Genomic DNA, 17,531 nt, shown 5'->3' with positions numbered 1-17,531 from the left:
TGAGAAACACTGGATGTGCGTGTCTGCATTGTCCTTGCGTGATATTTGTCTGCTTAGTTGTACATATGAGGGCTGTTCTATAAAACTCAAAAAATAAAGTCTTTGACTGGTAGTCTTTGGTGAGAACCTTTGAAACATTTGAATATTCTGGAAATAATCTGCAGAGACCTGACTTTCCTAGGCTAAGGGTAAGCTGCAGTAACTGTCAACTGTACAATAATAAAACCAATAAAAGAACAGAAAATGAGCCCTTAGAAGAAAATACAACAGGAAAAGCATTCCCATGGGCCACGTAGAAGAGCTGTTAAATGCTCAGCTGCACTACTCAGACCCCAGGGAGCCAACCAATCCCCCCAATGGGAGAAGTGACTTGAAATGAGGGCAAAAAATAAGAACGGCTCTCATGACTTGAAAGGTCTGGCTGGAGCAGAAGCCTAGAGACACCAGACCTTTCCGGGGTCAGCCTGATCACGGGCTATGGCAGCTCAATCACGGTACTGCATTCACAGTACTGCCACTGTGAACATTCTCTGTAGGAAAGAATGATGATGAAGGTTTGGTGGGAGAACAGAGGAATACAATACAGAATCACTTAAATTTTCCGTTGATTATGCCGCTTGCTTAACAGGAACGGGTGTGTCAGCTGTACTGGTTTGGTCTACGGTCATTCACAGCATCACAATATTACATTACAAATAACCTGCTCCTCCATGTTCCTGGTATCTGTGAATCCTCCTGGGTTTTTCCCCATCATACACTGCTTTAATAATTTCTCATTAGTAACACAGAGATCTGCCACAGCTTTAACAATAAAGCTTTTATTTCCAGTATTACAGAAGTATCAAAAGCTTTTAATAAATAAAACATGTTCACAACGCAAACTCTGCGGTGATTTCCGAGGATCACTTGATCCTTAAATCTCTGCTTTAATTCTTGGACCCGAGATAGAAGCACAAGCGCAGTCACGGGAGCTGAATGCAGAAGTAAGGGCTGAATCTGCACAAAGGCGTATCCGTCCCACTATGCAGGGGGTGGTGGTCAGCTCCGTGTGCCTGAAAAACCACATTCGGACTTGACAGCTGTAGGAAGAATTGCTATACAGCCCAACCGCGGAACAATGGATTTTGGGAACAGACTGCGGCCGAAAAATATAATTTTTTTTTTAAAATAATTAAGGAAAAAAGCAAAAGACACAGAGAGGCATTTAACACAATAAAAATACACAAAAATATATATAAATGTACATATGCACATATGTGTCTGAGTATGCACAGTTCTGCAAAATGGGCCTTGGGACCTATCACAGCTGGTGCTTTACATCAACTACCGGGAGCAACCCAAACCCTAACCCAGCAGGCACTTGTTTGCATGTGTTTCTCAGTGCCTGGAATTAGTGCTTGTGTTATTTAAATTTAATTTTTGTCATGTGACTTGCGAGGGGAGTGTGGTGGCCCAGTGGGCTGGACCAGGGCCTGCTCTAGGGTAGGTCTGGGGTTCGAGTCCCACTTGGGGTGCCTTGCGACAGACTGGTGTCCCGTCCTGGGTGTGTCCCCTCCCCCTCCAGCCTTGTGCCTTGTGTTGCTGGCTTAGGCTCTAGCTCCCCGTGACCCTGTATAGGATAAGCGGTTCAGAAAGTGTGTGTGTGTGTGTGTGTGTTTTTTTTCAAGAAAATGCAAATATTTTCATGTAATAAAATATTGCGTATAGCGACATAAATATGTGTGTGTGCATATACTGTATAAACAGACATGTACGTAGTATATGAAATGTTGGGAAGAACAGATTTTCAGAGATATGGACACTGTCCCTCCTATTGTCCACTGTTTTGAGGATGGGCTTTATATAAAAAAAATCTGTAACAGACGCACACATGGAGGATGCAGGGCTCATGAATCACCTGTAATCCATCGGAAGTTGCCGGAAACATGGTTTAGGTTGCGCGGGGGCCGGATAGCTGCTCGGCTGGTGACCGATCCTCAATCCCTCTTGCGAACAGCTGGATCAACCCGCAGTGCACCCTACGGCCACAGAGACGGTCAGAACACGTCTGTCCGTATTCTCCGCTGCAGTCACAGGCGTTCAGCTTCCACGCTCAAGTGGGTCTTTTTGTGTGTTTGATCACACGGAACGAGACACGAGTGCTGAAGCGGGGAGTAGTTATGCAGAATGACATTAAAATGCATTATAGCATCGAGGAGTGTAAACAGAGGGTATGTCAGAGGATGTTCTACAAGCAAGATTGCCCTTTTTTGTAGTCACTCTAATTATTAGTTATCCCAACAAGCAACTTTATTTGCTGACCAGCATCAAGAACAATTACAGGAGTGGGAAAAGCAATAAATTAATGGATTTATTTTTAATTAAATGGATGTAGGCTTTTAACAGCATGAGAGCTATTAAATTAAGAATGCTACAAAGCCATGCATCATTGACACAAGTACAATTCACAGATTGGTTACAATGACACATTAAACAAATGATGGATTCAAGAGCCAAGATATGGAGATTCCTCCAGCCACACGCAACTAAATCACTGTTGATGCGACCCACCATCCGTACAGAACATGAGGAGGATAAGGCATAAAGCAAGGCAAAAAGCTCAATAAGCAGTACCTGGTTTTATCCTGTCTCTGGGAAGAAGGAGTAGAAGTGTTTTGAAATCCACATATTTACACACACACACACACACACACACACACACACACACACACACACACACAAAGCACCCTAACCTGACTTCAATGGCAGCATGGTGAAGGATCTCCCCATCGCAGCTCCAGCTGCTGTTGAAGGGGACGCTGCAGGCTGGGTGGTCCCTACACATCTGTTGCAAGACCTTCTTTGAGTTGTGCTTTTTCTCCGGTTCTGGACGGCTCACTCCATGCTTGGGCGTGAAGCGGAAGCTGCGCACGCGGTGCACCTCCACAAAGTCCATGTCAAACTGTGGGTGGGTTGGAAGGCTTTCACCATTTTCGTACCCGTAGGTCTTACAGAGGCCACTGTACAGTCACGCTTGCTCTCTACGGCAGGTAGGACAATGCTTTAGCACACCGGACTGTCACCAGTAAGGCTGCAGGTGGAAGTCCCAGGAGGGAACCTGATGTTGGACTTTCAAATGCTTAAACTGCTTCTGCAAAAATATTTCTCTCTATAAAGGGGTAAAATTGTAAGTTGCTTTACATAAAATAATCAGTGAGGCAGTGAAATGACAGCAACGACATGAATGTGTCGTCTTGGTACCCATTAATGTAAAGTGTATCGTGACTGCAACCTTACCAATAACCAGAGTCCCGGTTCCCAGCATTTAGAGTAACAAAATCTGTCTGTCTGCAAGAACACAGCGCTCTTAATCGCAGAAACACGGTTGCGGCATCACGTCCGTCCACCTCAACGTATATTAAGTGCACAGATTCATAGTATATTAGTAGTACAGTAGTATATTAAGAGTCCACACCTGGTCCTTCCGGTTAGTGTGGCACAGCAGGTGGCACAGGAAGCCCAGGCGGGAGCAGCGGTGGACGAGGATGAGGTCCGTGGTGCCGTCAGCTAGGTGAGCAGCCGGCGAGAGCCCTTCCGGGCTGCGGGGGCAGGCGCAGCTCATGGTGGCGGCATTGATGGCCCGGAACTTTCCGTGGACCACCTGCCACTTGTCCTGGTGCTCTGCCGTGAATACGCGTGAATGTATCTTTCAGCAGCTCCAAGTTTTACTTTAAACAAGTTACAAATAAAAGAATGGAGAGGTGAAATGCATCGTTTGTTATTCTGTATTGAAAATTAATCGTATTTAACCAGGCCATGAGCAACAGGCATTTCAAATGACTTGTTTGCATTTTGGGAAGCTCGTTTGCATGGGAGCTGCCAGTGTGTCGCCCAGCTGCATTCATACTTGTGATATTTCTATTCTGAACGAGCAGTGATGGTGTGTCTCATTCATCGGGCTTGGGGGGGGGGGGGGGGCAGAAGCTGAGTTTGGCAGTGGGGCAGTCTCCCCAATTAAAATGACCCTTTTCCCATGATCCCCTGGGAACCGTATCTGCAACCAAAGATGAGATGAGCGCAATAAATTAGCATGCGAAGCTGCCAATTAGGGATCGGGAGGGGGCGATCTGTTGTTTTCAGTAAACACAACTTATCTGTTGCTTAGCATAAGCGGCCACAAATAATGTTTATGGCGCTGGTGTGATGCTCCCCAAAGACGACGGCTCACACAGCAGGCGCCGTGTGGGAGAGATAATGTACCATGTCACAGTCTGATGGAGGAGGGATCCCCCATGTTATCAGCTGCTTGGCTCCTGCTGCTTGGCACAACGCTAATAGATGAGGGGACGGGCTCGGGGGACAGCTGGGGAAATAACTATGCTCGTCCCCCGAGACGACGCGTGCGATTGTTTGCGGGGCCTGCGACAAGGTGCCAAGGGCTGCCGATCTGGAAAAGGGTTCGTGCAGGAAAAAATTCAAACGGATATTGTTTCCGCACCTTTCTCAGCGATGTCCTCATCTGTCCTGCAGACCTGTCTGTCTTCCGAAGCGAGCTGCCCGTCGTGCCGACAAAGGCGGCACCTGGGCCAAATGGAAAATGGAGGGTTAGCAGGGTCGGAGTCACGCCTGAGCTTCGCCGGCTTCCTCCAGGTGTCAGGCAGGAGCGGTGGTTCTTTAAGGTCACCGTGTAGAACATGACAGGGTCTACTTGTACCGGTGGTAATGGCTGCATCCAGCACTGCACTACAGTTGTTTTCCACGTCATATTTCAAGTAAACCTTCTGAACCTCGAGGCCCCTCCTGTTAGTTACATAGTACAAAATGTCCTTATTACCAGGAACACAAATACTGTCAAGGAGTAACAAACCCCGTTGAGCAGAAAGATGTTAATCTGAAATGTAATCTGTAGGAGTGGAACGTAAGCCGAAGTGGTGGAATTTACCCTGCTCTACACCTCGTCTTATCTCTTGGACTCCCCAGGATGTCGGTAGCTGGTAGAAAAGATACTGTTCCTTCATATAAGTGATGTGAGAGAAACGTCTTCAAACCTGAAGAGACAACCACGTTGGATGTTAGCGACGGACAAGACGGGAAAGGCATTCGGCTGCCGGTAATTGAATTTACCCGAGAAGCTGTAGCGAGCCGGGCCCATCCACCGTTTCGTCTCGCTGTCTGCCAACACATCGCCGTAGAAACCGTACCCAAGCAAGGACGCGGAGTACCTGAGGAGCTTGTCGTTGCGGTGGACTGAGCAGACATCCATAGGCTGGGAGTCCCCTGTGGAGATGTTGAGCAAGGAGTGCGTTGGCATGGAGCACGGTTAGTAATGGCCCCTGCCACAAGGATGATGCATTTCCATACGTAAGGTGCCGCTATATGCTGTACGTGGCTTACATTTGGCCGAGCCAGGAACACAAGGTTGCGTAGGGTAAGACAAAATAAAGATAACGCCCCGTAATCTGTGTCTCTCTTTACACTATGCTCAACACGAGTGGCTCTGAGCGCCGATGAGTGCCGAGTCAAGACCCTCCGATGTATGCCCCGCGCCCAACATTCGTCTCCTCCCGTCTGGATAAGACGACTCACCCAAAATGATGTGTAAGGCAGAAGTCACAGGATCGTTGGTGCCCACCGATGCGTAGCAAATGCAGTCGGTTGACCCTGTAGTACGAGATGATTTACACGTCAGCGCTGGTACAGTACGTTAAACGCCACACGAGGGACACCTCTAAACAAGTTCTATTGTGCTTGAAGGGGGCGGCAGGTAGCGCAGCGTATCGAGCCGCTGCCTCGCGCTCGAAAGAAGCCGGGTGTTAATTCCACCTCCTGCCGTAGGACCCTTGAATAAAGCACTTACCGGCGAACCGCTCCAGTGAAAACGTTACCCCAGTGCGTAAACGGACAAACGATCGTATCGCGTAGCTGCGGCATGTCAGCTTCGGCGAGTCACGAGCTGCGAGGCAGTACAGGGCTGACTTTGAAGGTTTAATGAAAAAGTATAAAGCTACCGTTAAGCCCATTTGCGCTGATTTCTACGGCCACGCCTCACCCTCATCGCTTAATGAGGTGCGGCCGATCCCGGAGGTGGGCGTGTCCATTTTAGCACTTTGAAAACGACGCTCGAAAATGACGTTCGCCGACTCTAAACGCGGCCTTTGGTTTCTCTGTCCTCTCGGTGCCGTCTGCCGTGTTTCCGGCCTTATTGTAGGAAACCGAGGCAAAACCGTGTCGGAACCGGTTTGTAACACATGCTTGTCCTTCTCCGATCGAGAAACTCGCACCCTGCGCCGGGACGTAAGACGACGAGCTCGGCTGCTGGCAGGAGGACAAGAAGAGGAGATAAATAAGGGGAGGTGCTCTGATCAGACATACGATAGAAAGAGGCACTTTATGACCCTGTCATCACGGACTCTGCGCTCAGGCTATAAATAGCATTGTGATAAAACATAACTAGACGGGCTGTGGAAAGACTTCAGCAGCGCTGACCTGTCAATAACCTGCCACAACCTGTTATTAAAGCTTACGCCGCCGTGACAAGGTACTCGACACTTCATTACAAAGCAGGAACTTGGCATCTGTTTTTACTCTCCGGGACCATCTGTCTCGAGTCCCAGTGCAGCGTCTGAATGCCGTACTGCTCTTTAATGAACGCCGTTTAAAAACTGCAGTAACTGTACGGCGCTAAAGGCTGCTTTAAAATTGCCGGAATAACAGATTTCCTTGACGATGTCAAAGACAAAGCGGACTACAAGGGATTCACACACACACACTTTCTGAACCGCTTGTCCCTTTCGGGGTCGCGGTGAACCGGAGCCTAACCCGGTGTGTATCACGGGGTGTGGGGCCGGAGGGGGAGGGGACGCACCCAGGACGGGACGCCAGCCCATCGCAAGGCACCCCAAGCGGGACTCGAACCCCAGACCCGCCGGAGAGCGGGACCCGGCCAAACCCGCTGCGTACAACGGATTCGTACTAAATAAAACAAAAGAGGACACAAAAGTGAACGTTTCAACCAGCCATTCGCAAAGTCGGTCTTCTAGCTGTCAGAACTGAAAGAAATCAATTCATTTAGCTGTCACGGTGTACTACAAAGCATGGCTACTCTGCTAAACTGCCAGCTACTTTCTGACTTTCAAACTTTATTTCTGCCCTTTCTTGATGTGTAAAATTGATTAATTTGGGACGTGAGTCAGGCGGCGTTCTCCAGCGTGATAAGGCTCACGGTAACGAAATGACACCTTCCTGGCAGAACTGTCGGGACATAATGCATGTTACACAATAAAAGTAAAGAAGGAACACTTTGTCAAGGCTGAGAAACCGAGACCCCTTGCTGGAGTCATTTACGATCTCAGGTGAGCGGACGAACCGGCAGCAAAGTGCGACCGAAAACGCATTAAATGTTTGGACGGCTCTATTACTGCATGGCTGAAGGGAACACCACACACACACACACACACACACACAGAGGCTGTGTCTGAAATCGCCAGCGATGGCAGCAAATCAACTTATCCAATTTATTCCATGTTTCTCCTATTTACAGTGATTTAAAAATGGGACACCGCATGCATAATGGAAAGGAATTTTGAATGATGGCCCCTCCATGCCTCCCTGGCCATTTTCTTAAGTGACAGGGCCGCGACGTTGTTATGGAAACCGTGGCGTTCCTTTCAGTGAGGAATATGATCATAATTTAACATTGCTGTAGCTAATGTTCAACAAATGTATTGTCAGCTGTGATTTTTTTAAAATGTGGAACACCCACCCAGTGTCTCTTTGACGACATTAAGAGCCCACCTAGTTTCTCACACACACACACACACACACACACACACACACACACACACACACGCAGACATGCGCGGACACAGTTACTGGGTATGTTTTCCATTCTGTGTATGTGCCGTAGCTTTTCCAGCATCCTGTAGTTCCAAACACTGTAAAACAAATTCTTCCCAGGACCGGCTTCAGTTACTGAGCTAATCTTCCGGCCGAAAATGATGACAGCTTGATGCCTTGATGATAGCTCGTGATTATAGGCTTCATTTTCAAGCGTGCCCTCAAATGCAGTTGACGGCATTTGCATCCCAAGCAGAGAATTTTAAATGCAAATTTCTTCATTGTTGTGACAAATACTGTTGCCATGGCGGTAACTACATATAAGGTAATTATTCATCGTATATGGAATCACTAAAATAAGCAATAAATCATAATATGAATAATACATGAATAACAGCATCAATAATAATGACAAGCACAACAAAACTGTACCTCACTGTTGAGGAGGAACGTCCTAATGCGGTACTGGACGACAAAGAGCCGTAAGTGTTCCCTGCCTTGAAATGTTTACTGCCACTCAGCAGTAGGTGAGATTTGCACTCAAAGGACCAAGGTTGTGGGGGGTGCAGTGGGCTGGACCAGGTCCTGCTCTCCGGTGGGTCTGGGGTTCGAGTCCCGCTTGGGGTGCCTTGCGATGGACTGGCGTCCCCTCCTGGGTGCGTCCCCTCCCCCTCCAGCCTTACGTCCTGTGTTGCCGGGTTAGGCTCCGGCTCCCCGTGACCCCGTATGGGACAAGCGGTTTCAGATGGTGTGTGTGTGTGTGTGTGTGTGTGTGTGTGTGTGTGTGTGTGTGTGTGTGTGTGTGTGTGTGTGTGTGTTTGGACCAATGTTGCTTTCCTACCACCTGCTCTAGTACTCTTGATCAAGGGAGATGGCACAGATTGCTCCAGTAAATATTACTAGTGAATTAGAGCAAATTACAGTAAATCAGTCTCAACAAACATTGCTGCGGCCTTTGAACAAAAAAGTTGCCCGATGACTAAATAACTAAATCACTGTGTTTTCAGTGTCTGGCTGAGGTGTTGGTAGGAGTATTCACCTGCAGGGATGATACCGACCCGGAGTCTGCAGGGCGCCAGCTTCCCCTCAGCACAGTTCTGGTCAAGGCCCGCATCCCTCTGGGTTCTAGCGATCAGGCCGTGTATGACCTCGCTGAACATGCCGTCGCCCCCGACGCACACCACGCTGCGACAGGTAAAGCAGCCCCACATTCACCACACCGAATTAGAAAAACATACTGCTGAAAATCCCCTCAAGTGGTATGAGTGGTATTCAGATTCACGCTACAGCTTTGTCTTCCGCCCGTCGGTGAGCTGCCAGTTCAGTTACGGTTCCTTGAAATGGCGATCAGTTCTCGACAACTGAGAACAGTCATCCGCCAGTGTCAGGATTTTAGCTGCCATCCGAACGGGTTTCGCCGAGAGCTTGATCTCCTGGTATAACTCACGACGGTCCGTACTCACCCATCATACTTCTCTAGGTCAGCGCTGCTCGCCAACTCGTCTCTGGCCTGTTCGGCAAACTGGGTTACTGTGGGAACAAATTGGTCATATGTGGATTCCTCCACCGGTGACTGCAGGCCAGAAAACATCTCTTAATTGTGACTTAATATAGGATTTTTAAAACCACGACTTTAGTGATCCTTCAGTCTACTTTACATTAATTGTTTGAATGGATAATGCAAGTAGGCTTTCTAAAGGTACGGTCATTTTCCTGCTGCTCATCACTCAACTTGACCCCATGAACAATGACCCCCAGAAGTAACCTGAAACAATGAGCAAGAGCAGCCCACCTGTAAGCCCTATGCATTTATAAAATGGTAACATGGCTGAAGAATTTGCTGAAGCTACTGCTGAAATGGCCATGTTCCTACGTCCTGCTTACATGCGAACGTAAGATACTATCGCTTAGTAGGGTCCACGCTCTTCCATAGATGCAAATAAATAATGGACGTCTTAGGATTACTACATTTATTGACCATCAGAGCTTCCATCATAATATTTTGCTGACAGATGAAGCAATAAACAAAATCATTTTCCGAGGCGTGTTCAGCAGACTGGGCCGTTTGCCTACAGGGATCAATTTGTAGGCCATAAAGGCCCATTTTTCATTTAAATGTTAATGCTCGCTGTTGACAGGGACTCACCAATCACATGGGTGGATATGGAGGCACGGGCAAAGAGTGGGGCCACCCTCTGCTCGTAAATCCGCTTCCCTTGCTGCTTCCCACCGTAAGGATTAATGTAGACCAGCAAACGCATGGGCCGGCCAGCTGCAAGGCAACGGGAGCTCGCTGATCCCAACAATCGAGAGTGTCGCTCCGACTCCTAGCAGGGGCAGCGTGGCGCAGGACAACTTCCGCGCACTTTCTCCAAAAAGTCGCAAACTTTGCTATGTCCTTCATAAGGAAGAATGCTGACAGCCACCGCTAGTCTGAAGAATGGGATTTCCTCGGATAACTACGAATCCCCCAGTGGGGTAAAACCCAAATCACAGTGCATCACAGGAGCAAAGTCAGCCTAGCGGACAGTATAAACATTCAAACGTTTGCCTGACTTTTTCACTGGCTCCGATGAACACCGTCTAACTGGTATTCATGTAGCAATGTACCAGATACCATCTCATTGACCACACTGTGTAAACTCAGCAAATAGCTGTAGTAGCAACAGTGACAGGCAGGTATAGAACTCAGGGGACAGAGAAGACAAAACACCATAGGATGGTACAGAAGAAAAGACCTTTCAGGGTTCATATGAACCCTCCCTCCCAGACAATGAAGGCACGTTGTACTTACACAGCATTACGAGGTGCTCCCTGATGGTCTGGACCCACTGGTGACACGTGGCTGCACTGGGGCAGCGGAAGGTGACATCGCTGGTGCGCCAGCGGTGGTGAGATGCCCTCTCCACGTAGGACACTGATAAAGAAAAACAAATGATCGGGCATCACTGAGGCTCCGTGGGGAAATCCAGTGTGGTAAACAGACTCTCCTCTGTGGAGGTGGAGGTAGGAACTCGAGGTGTGTCAGCACAGGTGTGCCCCCGTACCTGTGAAGGCACTTGGGTATGCCCTAAAGAGCTCCTGCGATATACTTGGCCCACTTCCTTTGTTTATGGACAGGATGGCAGTTTCGGCCTCTTGAGCAGCTATGATTTCACACACAGGCACGCAGTTGTTCCCTGTGGAAGCAGAGGAATAGTGATGATTCATGGAAATCGGCTGCCTCTGCCCAATACAGTAGTGTATCTACAGTAGAGAGGGCTCACAGTCAACTTCAGAATTAATGGCACCCTTAATGAAAAATTAATATATAACAGAAATGGCACATGCAGTGGGTGATATTTTGAGCTTACATTTACATTTATTCGTTTAGCAGACGCTTTTCTCCAAAGCGATGTACATCTCAGAGAAAATACAATTTGTGCATTGCATTAGGAGGAAGAGAGACAAAGTTGCAGACATGTGATTCTAAAGTAAACTTAGTTTGTTTCTTTCCACTTTATGTACTGATGTTCATCGCTCGAGTAGGTGCATGAAACATAGGATAGAGGAATCCTGATCACCCTTCTGCAAAATTTGAAATTTTAAAAAACATTTACATGCAATACAGGAGTAGCGGCTGTATAAAGGCTTATCTGGGGATGATCATGAAGTCACGGTGCATGAACATTTACACCATACGTGAGCTGGAGAGATCTTGGGCGAAGTGAGTTGGGAAGAGCTGCGTTTTCAGACCCTTCTTAAATGTAGACAGAGTTTCAGCAGTTCTGAGCGAGAGGGGGAGGTCATTCTACCACAACGAAGCCAGAACCGAGAACCTCCACGCTTTACTTTTCATGCGCGGGACCACCAAGCGAGCAGAAGTAGACGAGTGAAGGGGTGTAGCGGTTGATCGAGTCTTGTAAATAGCTAGGAGCAGTTCTATTGATGCATTTGTAGGCCATGACCAGGATCTTAAGCATGGTGCTTAAACATGGGTAAGCCATACACTTTTATTTTAACACAATATTTTTTCAAAAAACACAGTTTTTTTGGAAAAGTGCATTTTTTTCAGCAAAAAATAGGCTTTGACATTATCGTCATCTTTGGTTTTCCCCATGGTGATGGACCACTAAGGGATTCTATGCGTGCAGCTTCAGGAAGATTGCCCTTCGTTAACATTAAACTGTATTAATTGTAGAATTTGAAGTGTTACAGGCTGTCAAGAACAGTGTCACTACTCCCTCACAGTGCAGAAAACAAAAAGTGCTTTTTCTCACTTTATGTTGATCTCTGTTATTCGAAGACTGCCACGTTTGTTTTGCTTTTGCGTTACTGTGGCGTATGGCCCTCTGAGTGTTTGAATGAATGAATGGGAAGATTGTTTTAATGATGATTCGAGATTGTTTTAATATTAATATGCCTTGGCCTAAATGGCTTTTATTAATAAATAGGGCTTCCTTCCGTGGGCGTGGAACCCTTTTGACATTCAGCTTGGATTATATCGCACCAACAATTTCATAAGAGTAGATGGGTTTATAAAAAACTGCTGCACAAGACAGCCTTTATTACACTTTATGTAGGCTTTATTAAAGCCCGTCATGAGTATTGCCACATGATAGGTGCCTCTTATTACAACATAGTCAGTTTGAAATTATTTCTTTGCTTCTTTTGTGTTATATGATCTCAGAGAGCACTAAATAAATACCAGCGACAGCTTACTTTTTCAGCCGTACATTATGCTTTATTCTGGGCTTCTGTGTTTAATTACATTTATTATTATATACACCACCAACTTGAGGATGCGAGGCAGAAGAGCGCAAAAAGCCTCAAAATGCTGGTAGGTGGAGTGAGCGCTGGGTTTCTTTATCACTCTGACACCAGCAAGTCCCTGAACATGAGGTGATACAGCCAAACCACAACATGGATCCTCAGGTTGCTGGGCTGTACTGTCTACGTGGTCTAGCAGCATTTTTCATAATAAAAACTGCTCTTGCACATTTGGAAATGTATGCTTTTTCACTCCTTACCCAACAAACTTTAGTGTTTTTTGAGTGTAAGGAGGAAGGTATATAATATATATACTAAATATTTGTTGTTGAATCATTTACTGTGAATTTTATCAGATAGCAAACTTCCTCATGTGACATAATAGGTGTGTAATGATCAATTCTATTGCGACAGACTGGCGTCCCGTCCTGGGTGTGTCCCCTCCCCCTCCGGCCTTACGCCCTGTGTTGCCGGGTTAGGCTCCGGTTCCCCGCGACCCCGTATGGGACAAGCGGTTCTGAAAATGTGTGTGTGTGTGTGTGTGTGTGTGTGATCAATTCTATATGTTTCTCTAGAGAAAATCATGTGTGTAGTGGAAACACGGAAGTAGTGCAGGTGCAAAAGTAAGTGAACCCCAAGCTGCACTGGTTAAACCAAACAGGTAAGTAGAATCAGGTGTTTAAATCATAATCATCAACTTATAAGTTAATTTAAAGACTTGACAATGATATTTAATGAGTTTATTTAAATATTTTACACAAGAATAATTACCATCCTTATTGGGTTGACATACTTTCAAGCAGCACTGTAGTTCTGTTGCTGATAAGATATTGTAATGACTTGCTTTACTTCAAGTTCGAGCAGGGAGTGCGTTTATGATAAATAGTTGCATTATGGGAAAAATGTGAATGAAGTGTGCAACCACAGGGGGGACTTATGGGCAAAATAAAGGGGTAACTGCCTTTGCTAATGAGAAGAAAAAGACTGGGGGTGTTAAGCAGGCTGGTTTGAAGTAAAGGGCCTTGAAGAAGCTGAGTCTGTAGCCTAAGTGTATTATTTCCCTGTGGGCTGGGGTTTAAGAAAGTATTTGTTACGAATGCTGCCTGTGCGTCCTACTTCACCCCCCATGAACCCAGAGCACTGTGTGCAACAATATTTTCAAAGTACATAATGTAGGAAAAAGAGCAATGAAAACAGCATAAGAAGTTACTGGGAATAATTGTGCAGAAGTAGAACGAATTCACTCTAAATGCCAGTGAGGAAGCCAGTTGACCATTTTTAGACTTTTGTGATAAACATCTGCCTTACTGGCATGTCACACTGATTCATGAGATTGGTCTGGAAATACTGTCAGGTGCGCACACACACACGGAAACCGCGGCGAACCGGAGCATGAGCGCAAGGCTGGAGGGGGAGGTGACACACCCAGGACGGGATGCCAGTCCGTCACAAGGCACCCCAAGCAGGACTCGAACCCCCGACCAGCCAGAGACCGGGACCCAGCTCACAACAAGGGTCTGAATGTGGTAAATTTATGAAGGACACACATCCTTCCATTCTCAGTAAACAATCGTCCATTGCAGGGTCACGGGGTTCGTGAGGCACAGTTTTGGGAAATGCAATGTCACTGTGTATGCAGGCACATGAGACTGTCATGAGGGGTGCGGTGGGCTGGGGTGGGGTACGAACTGGAGCAGATATAATTATCTACTAGGGGAAATGTAGGTTTGGGTGTCAGATCGAACGTAGACAACTTATTTTTACATAATGCTGACTTGCCAAGTACACCAAAGCCTTTGTCTCTGATAACAGACAAAAAAAGGACTGAGTTGTGGATCACAGTCAAGAAAAAGGAGGGATCAGAACCAAAACCAGAATCAAAACTTGAAAGCTGAAGACTGCTGCCTCAAATTACCATGAGTGGCCCTACTGTAGTACCTTGTAGTATCCAACTTCTACAGTATAATATAAATTGACGACTAAGGATCGAAGCAATAATAAATATTCAAAAAAAGTAAGCAGCATATTGACAAAGTATATAAAAGGAAGTTAATGCAGATAAGGCAACATTCTGAGCTCATGCACCGCAAGTCACATGTATTTTTATCAAATGTTTTAAAACACAGTATCTGAGGACAGCATCAGTTGATGGGAATTTCAGTGAGGATCTCACGAACTTTCAGATCGGCAGGTTCAGGCTCAGACATGCGGTGCCTTCATCTGTTATATCACCCAAAGATTCACCCTGATTTGCACCTGGCCAAGAACTGTAAAATGATTCCGACCTACGAACGCTATTAAGGCTGTCGAAAAGAAGGATGATGAAAAGTCCTGTCGATCGAAAAGCACATCTAGACTCACATTAGGTTTTATCGAAACCAAACACTTTCCTTGTGTCTATTTCACCATCTGCTTCTGGTGCCAACGTACAACTCGTAGAACACGTGACTGACTGTACCTGTTTGGCCATAAGGCGATGTGGCGTTAAGGGAAGAATGCAGGTGCTTGTTGTTTTTTCCTGGAACAAAAGCACCTAACCCTTTTATAAATAGTTTGCATTGTCACACTGTGCGAACAGGCTGTGCTTTATTTCCAGGGCTTCGTGACGCAGACCACTGTACGCAACACATGCATCTCTGTAACATGCAGAATGTTTGCACTGATTATCTACTGCAATTTCCAGAAAAAAAAGGAGTCCATCCATCCATCCATTTTCATTAACCACTTGACCAGGTCAGAGTCACAGAGGTCCAGAGCCTATCCTGGAATCACTGTTTGGAAGGCTGAGTGGTGGTACACCCTGGGCAGGAGGCTGGTCCATCCCAGAGTAGCCGTGCACATACACACTCACTCACACATTTACATAGTATGGATATTGAAAGTGTAATACATATTTGGAAAGGAGGTGCGGTGGCCCAGTGGGTTGGACCGGGTCCTGCTCTCTGGTGGGTCTAGGGTTCAAGTCCTGCTTGGGGTGCCTTGTGATGGATTGACATCCTGTTCTGGGTGTGTCCCCTCCCCCTCCAGCCCTCTGCCCTGTGCTGTTGGGCTAGGCTCTCGTGACCCTGTGTGGGACAAGTGATTTAGATGGTGTGTGTGTGTGTGTGTGTGTGTGTGTGTGTGTGTGTGTGTGTGTGTGTGTGTGTGTGTGTGTGTGAGAGAACAGACAATTACTGGCAGTTGTAGCTCAGACTGCAGAGATACACATGCATACGGTACATAATCCCATAGACCACACTGGTGGTCTATGGGATTATGTACTGTGTGCATGACAACCTATAAATAAGTCACGCACAACACGCCAACCACACTGGAAGCCATCCGAACCCGCTCATCAAGTCTGGCTATGGCTTGTGTAACAGGTCATCCATTCTTACCATTCATTTACTATACTTATTTACACAGTCCCTCCATGGGTAGCGCAGGGCCTTCTGCTGACCCACAAACCCGGTCTCACACTGAGCGTCGAGAAGAGATCAAAAGTCATGTAGGGTCAGAACGTCAGAGCACACACACCCTGGTCCCTTATCACATTCAAGAAGTTTATTGGTACAGTAACTGATATGGTGTCATTTATCAGGGCATATTCCACTATTGAAATATACAGCCTAAATATTCATATACATACATCTTTTGTCATAGAGCTTCATTCTGAAGGTCTGAGAGGTTAATTAGTTTATTAAAAAAAGGGAACATTTCGCTGAAAAAGAGTATGCAGCTCCCCGACTCTTCTGATAAATATTAAATGCTCTTGCCTTCTAACTTTAAAAGTAACAATTTAAACTGTGTAAATTATTGTAACACTATGAACTGTAAAAGTACCTACGTGTCACTGCTAAAGAGCTCAAAGTACTGCACAATTCTAGATAAAATGCTGGTGTAAAATAAAGATTTTGTTAAATGCCTTAGCCTTATTCCAAGAAATGAAGCAAATCAAATCGAGAGAACAGAGACATTTTCTTTAACGATAATTATTATATTTTTGCTTGGCCGGAAATTCTTTGATGCAGCGCGTGTGCAGAAGTGTGTATAGATAGTGTGCTGAGTGAGTGTGTTCCACCTGTCCCACCGCTACCTGCCCGAAGTGCATCGCCGCCCCGCTGTAACTCTTACCGGCCCTGGGGGCGTCCCGGCGCGCTCCCGACGCGCGCGCTTTCTCGGTGCCCAGTTCCGTCCAGGTGAGCGAGGCTCTGCTGAGGGTCACTTCGCACACGGCCACTCTCAGGACAAAGCGCGAAGACAGCGCCGGTCGCTCGTGCTCCATCATCATGACCGCCTCTTCACCCGCGAGCGGCGAGAGGAGAAGCGCGAGCGCGCGCTCTAATACACGTGACGGGTCCCTCGCATCCTGCAGCCGCCCTGCCCACGCTGGTCGCACCTGGTCACCGCTGGTAGCAGCAACGCGTGCACTTCTCTGCGCGGAGCGCTTCGGTGTGTCTTTACAGCGTGGTGTGTGTGTGTGTGTGTGTGTGTGTGTCCGTCCGTCCACACCGCTCCGTCACCAGGTGTTACCGACCCCTTCTCACTGTACGACACTCTTCAACGTGTCACGTGTGAGGAAAAAGCTCCGCTTCTGCTGAAACACAAGCGAGTATCCACTCCATTCGCTATCATAAGTACTGCATTCGAAAATAAGATACTTTGTAGCGACTGCGAGTGGAGCTGTGGCTCTCCCATAATGCAGTGCTGCCACTGCGTGTGTTAGTAGTTCAGTGGGCAACCGTTTTGGGGAATAATAGGGCCATTGGTTCGGTTTATGGTTTTCTGTTTATGCTTTTTAATGATAGAGTGGGGTTTGTTTCATTGTGGGTTTTTAATGTATTGTTTTGGTTGTGTGTATTATTGGTAGCTTTATTAAATAAAGTTTGGGGAAAAAAAAAAAAACCAGAGTGTTAAAGTTTGACATAGCACTTGGGTACTTTCATGTTGGGTATAACACACATGTTTTTTTTTTTTTTTTTTAGAAA

At 46.7% G+C, this 17,531-nt stretch overlaps 1 protein-coding gene across 1 annotated transcript; it reads right to left on the bottom strand.

Annotated features, from left to right (window-relative positions):
- Positions 1-892: 892 nt before the first annotated feature.
- On the bottom strand, positions 893-17,188 carry cerk (ceramide kinase). The gene is made up of 14 exons (XM_018729766.2): positions 16,678-17,188; positions 10,863-10,994; positions 10,610-10,732; positions 9,962-10,087; positions 9,279-9,345; positions 8,855-9,000; positions 5,566-5,640; positions 5,104-5,256; positions 4,922-5,027; positions 4,478-4,560; positions 3,455-3,660; positions 2,733-2,941; positions 1,898-2,018; positions 893-1,052 (listed from the first exon to the last, which is right to left on the bottom strand). The coding sequence occupies exons 1-13, from the start codon at positions 16,832-16,834 to the stop codon at positions 1,931-1,933; spliced, it is 1,671 nt and encodes a 556-aa protein (XP_018585282.2). The 5' UTR covers positions 16,835-17,188; the 3' UTR covers positions 893-1,052; positions 1,898-1,930.
- Between the last annotated feature and the right edge of the window lie 343 nt (positions 17,189-17,531).

This window comes from Scleropages formosus, chromosome 21, assembly GCF_900964775.1.
Source record: "Scleropages formosus chromosome 21, fSclFor1.1, whole genome shotgun sequence".
NCBI lineage: Eukaryota > Metazoa > Chordata > Actinopteri > Osteoglossiformes > Osteoglossidae > Scleropages > Scleropages formosus.
The sequence above is the reverse complement of the archived record's forward strand: the minus strand, read 5'-3'. Positions and strand labels throughout refer to the sequence as shown.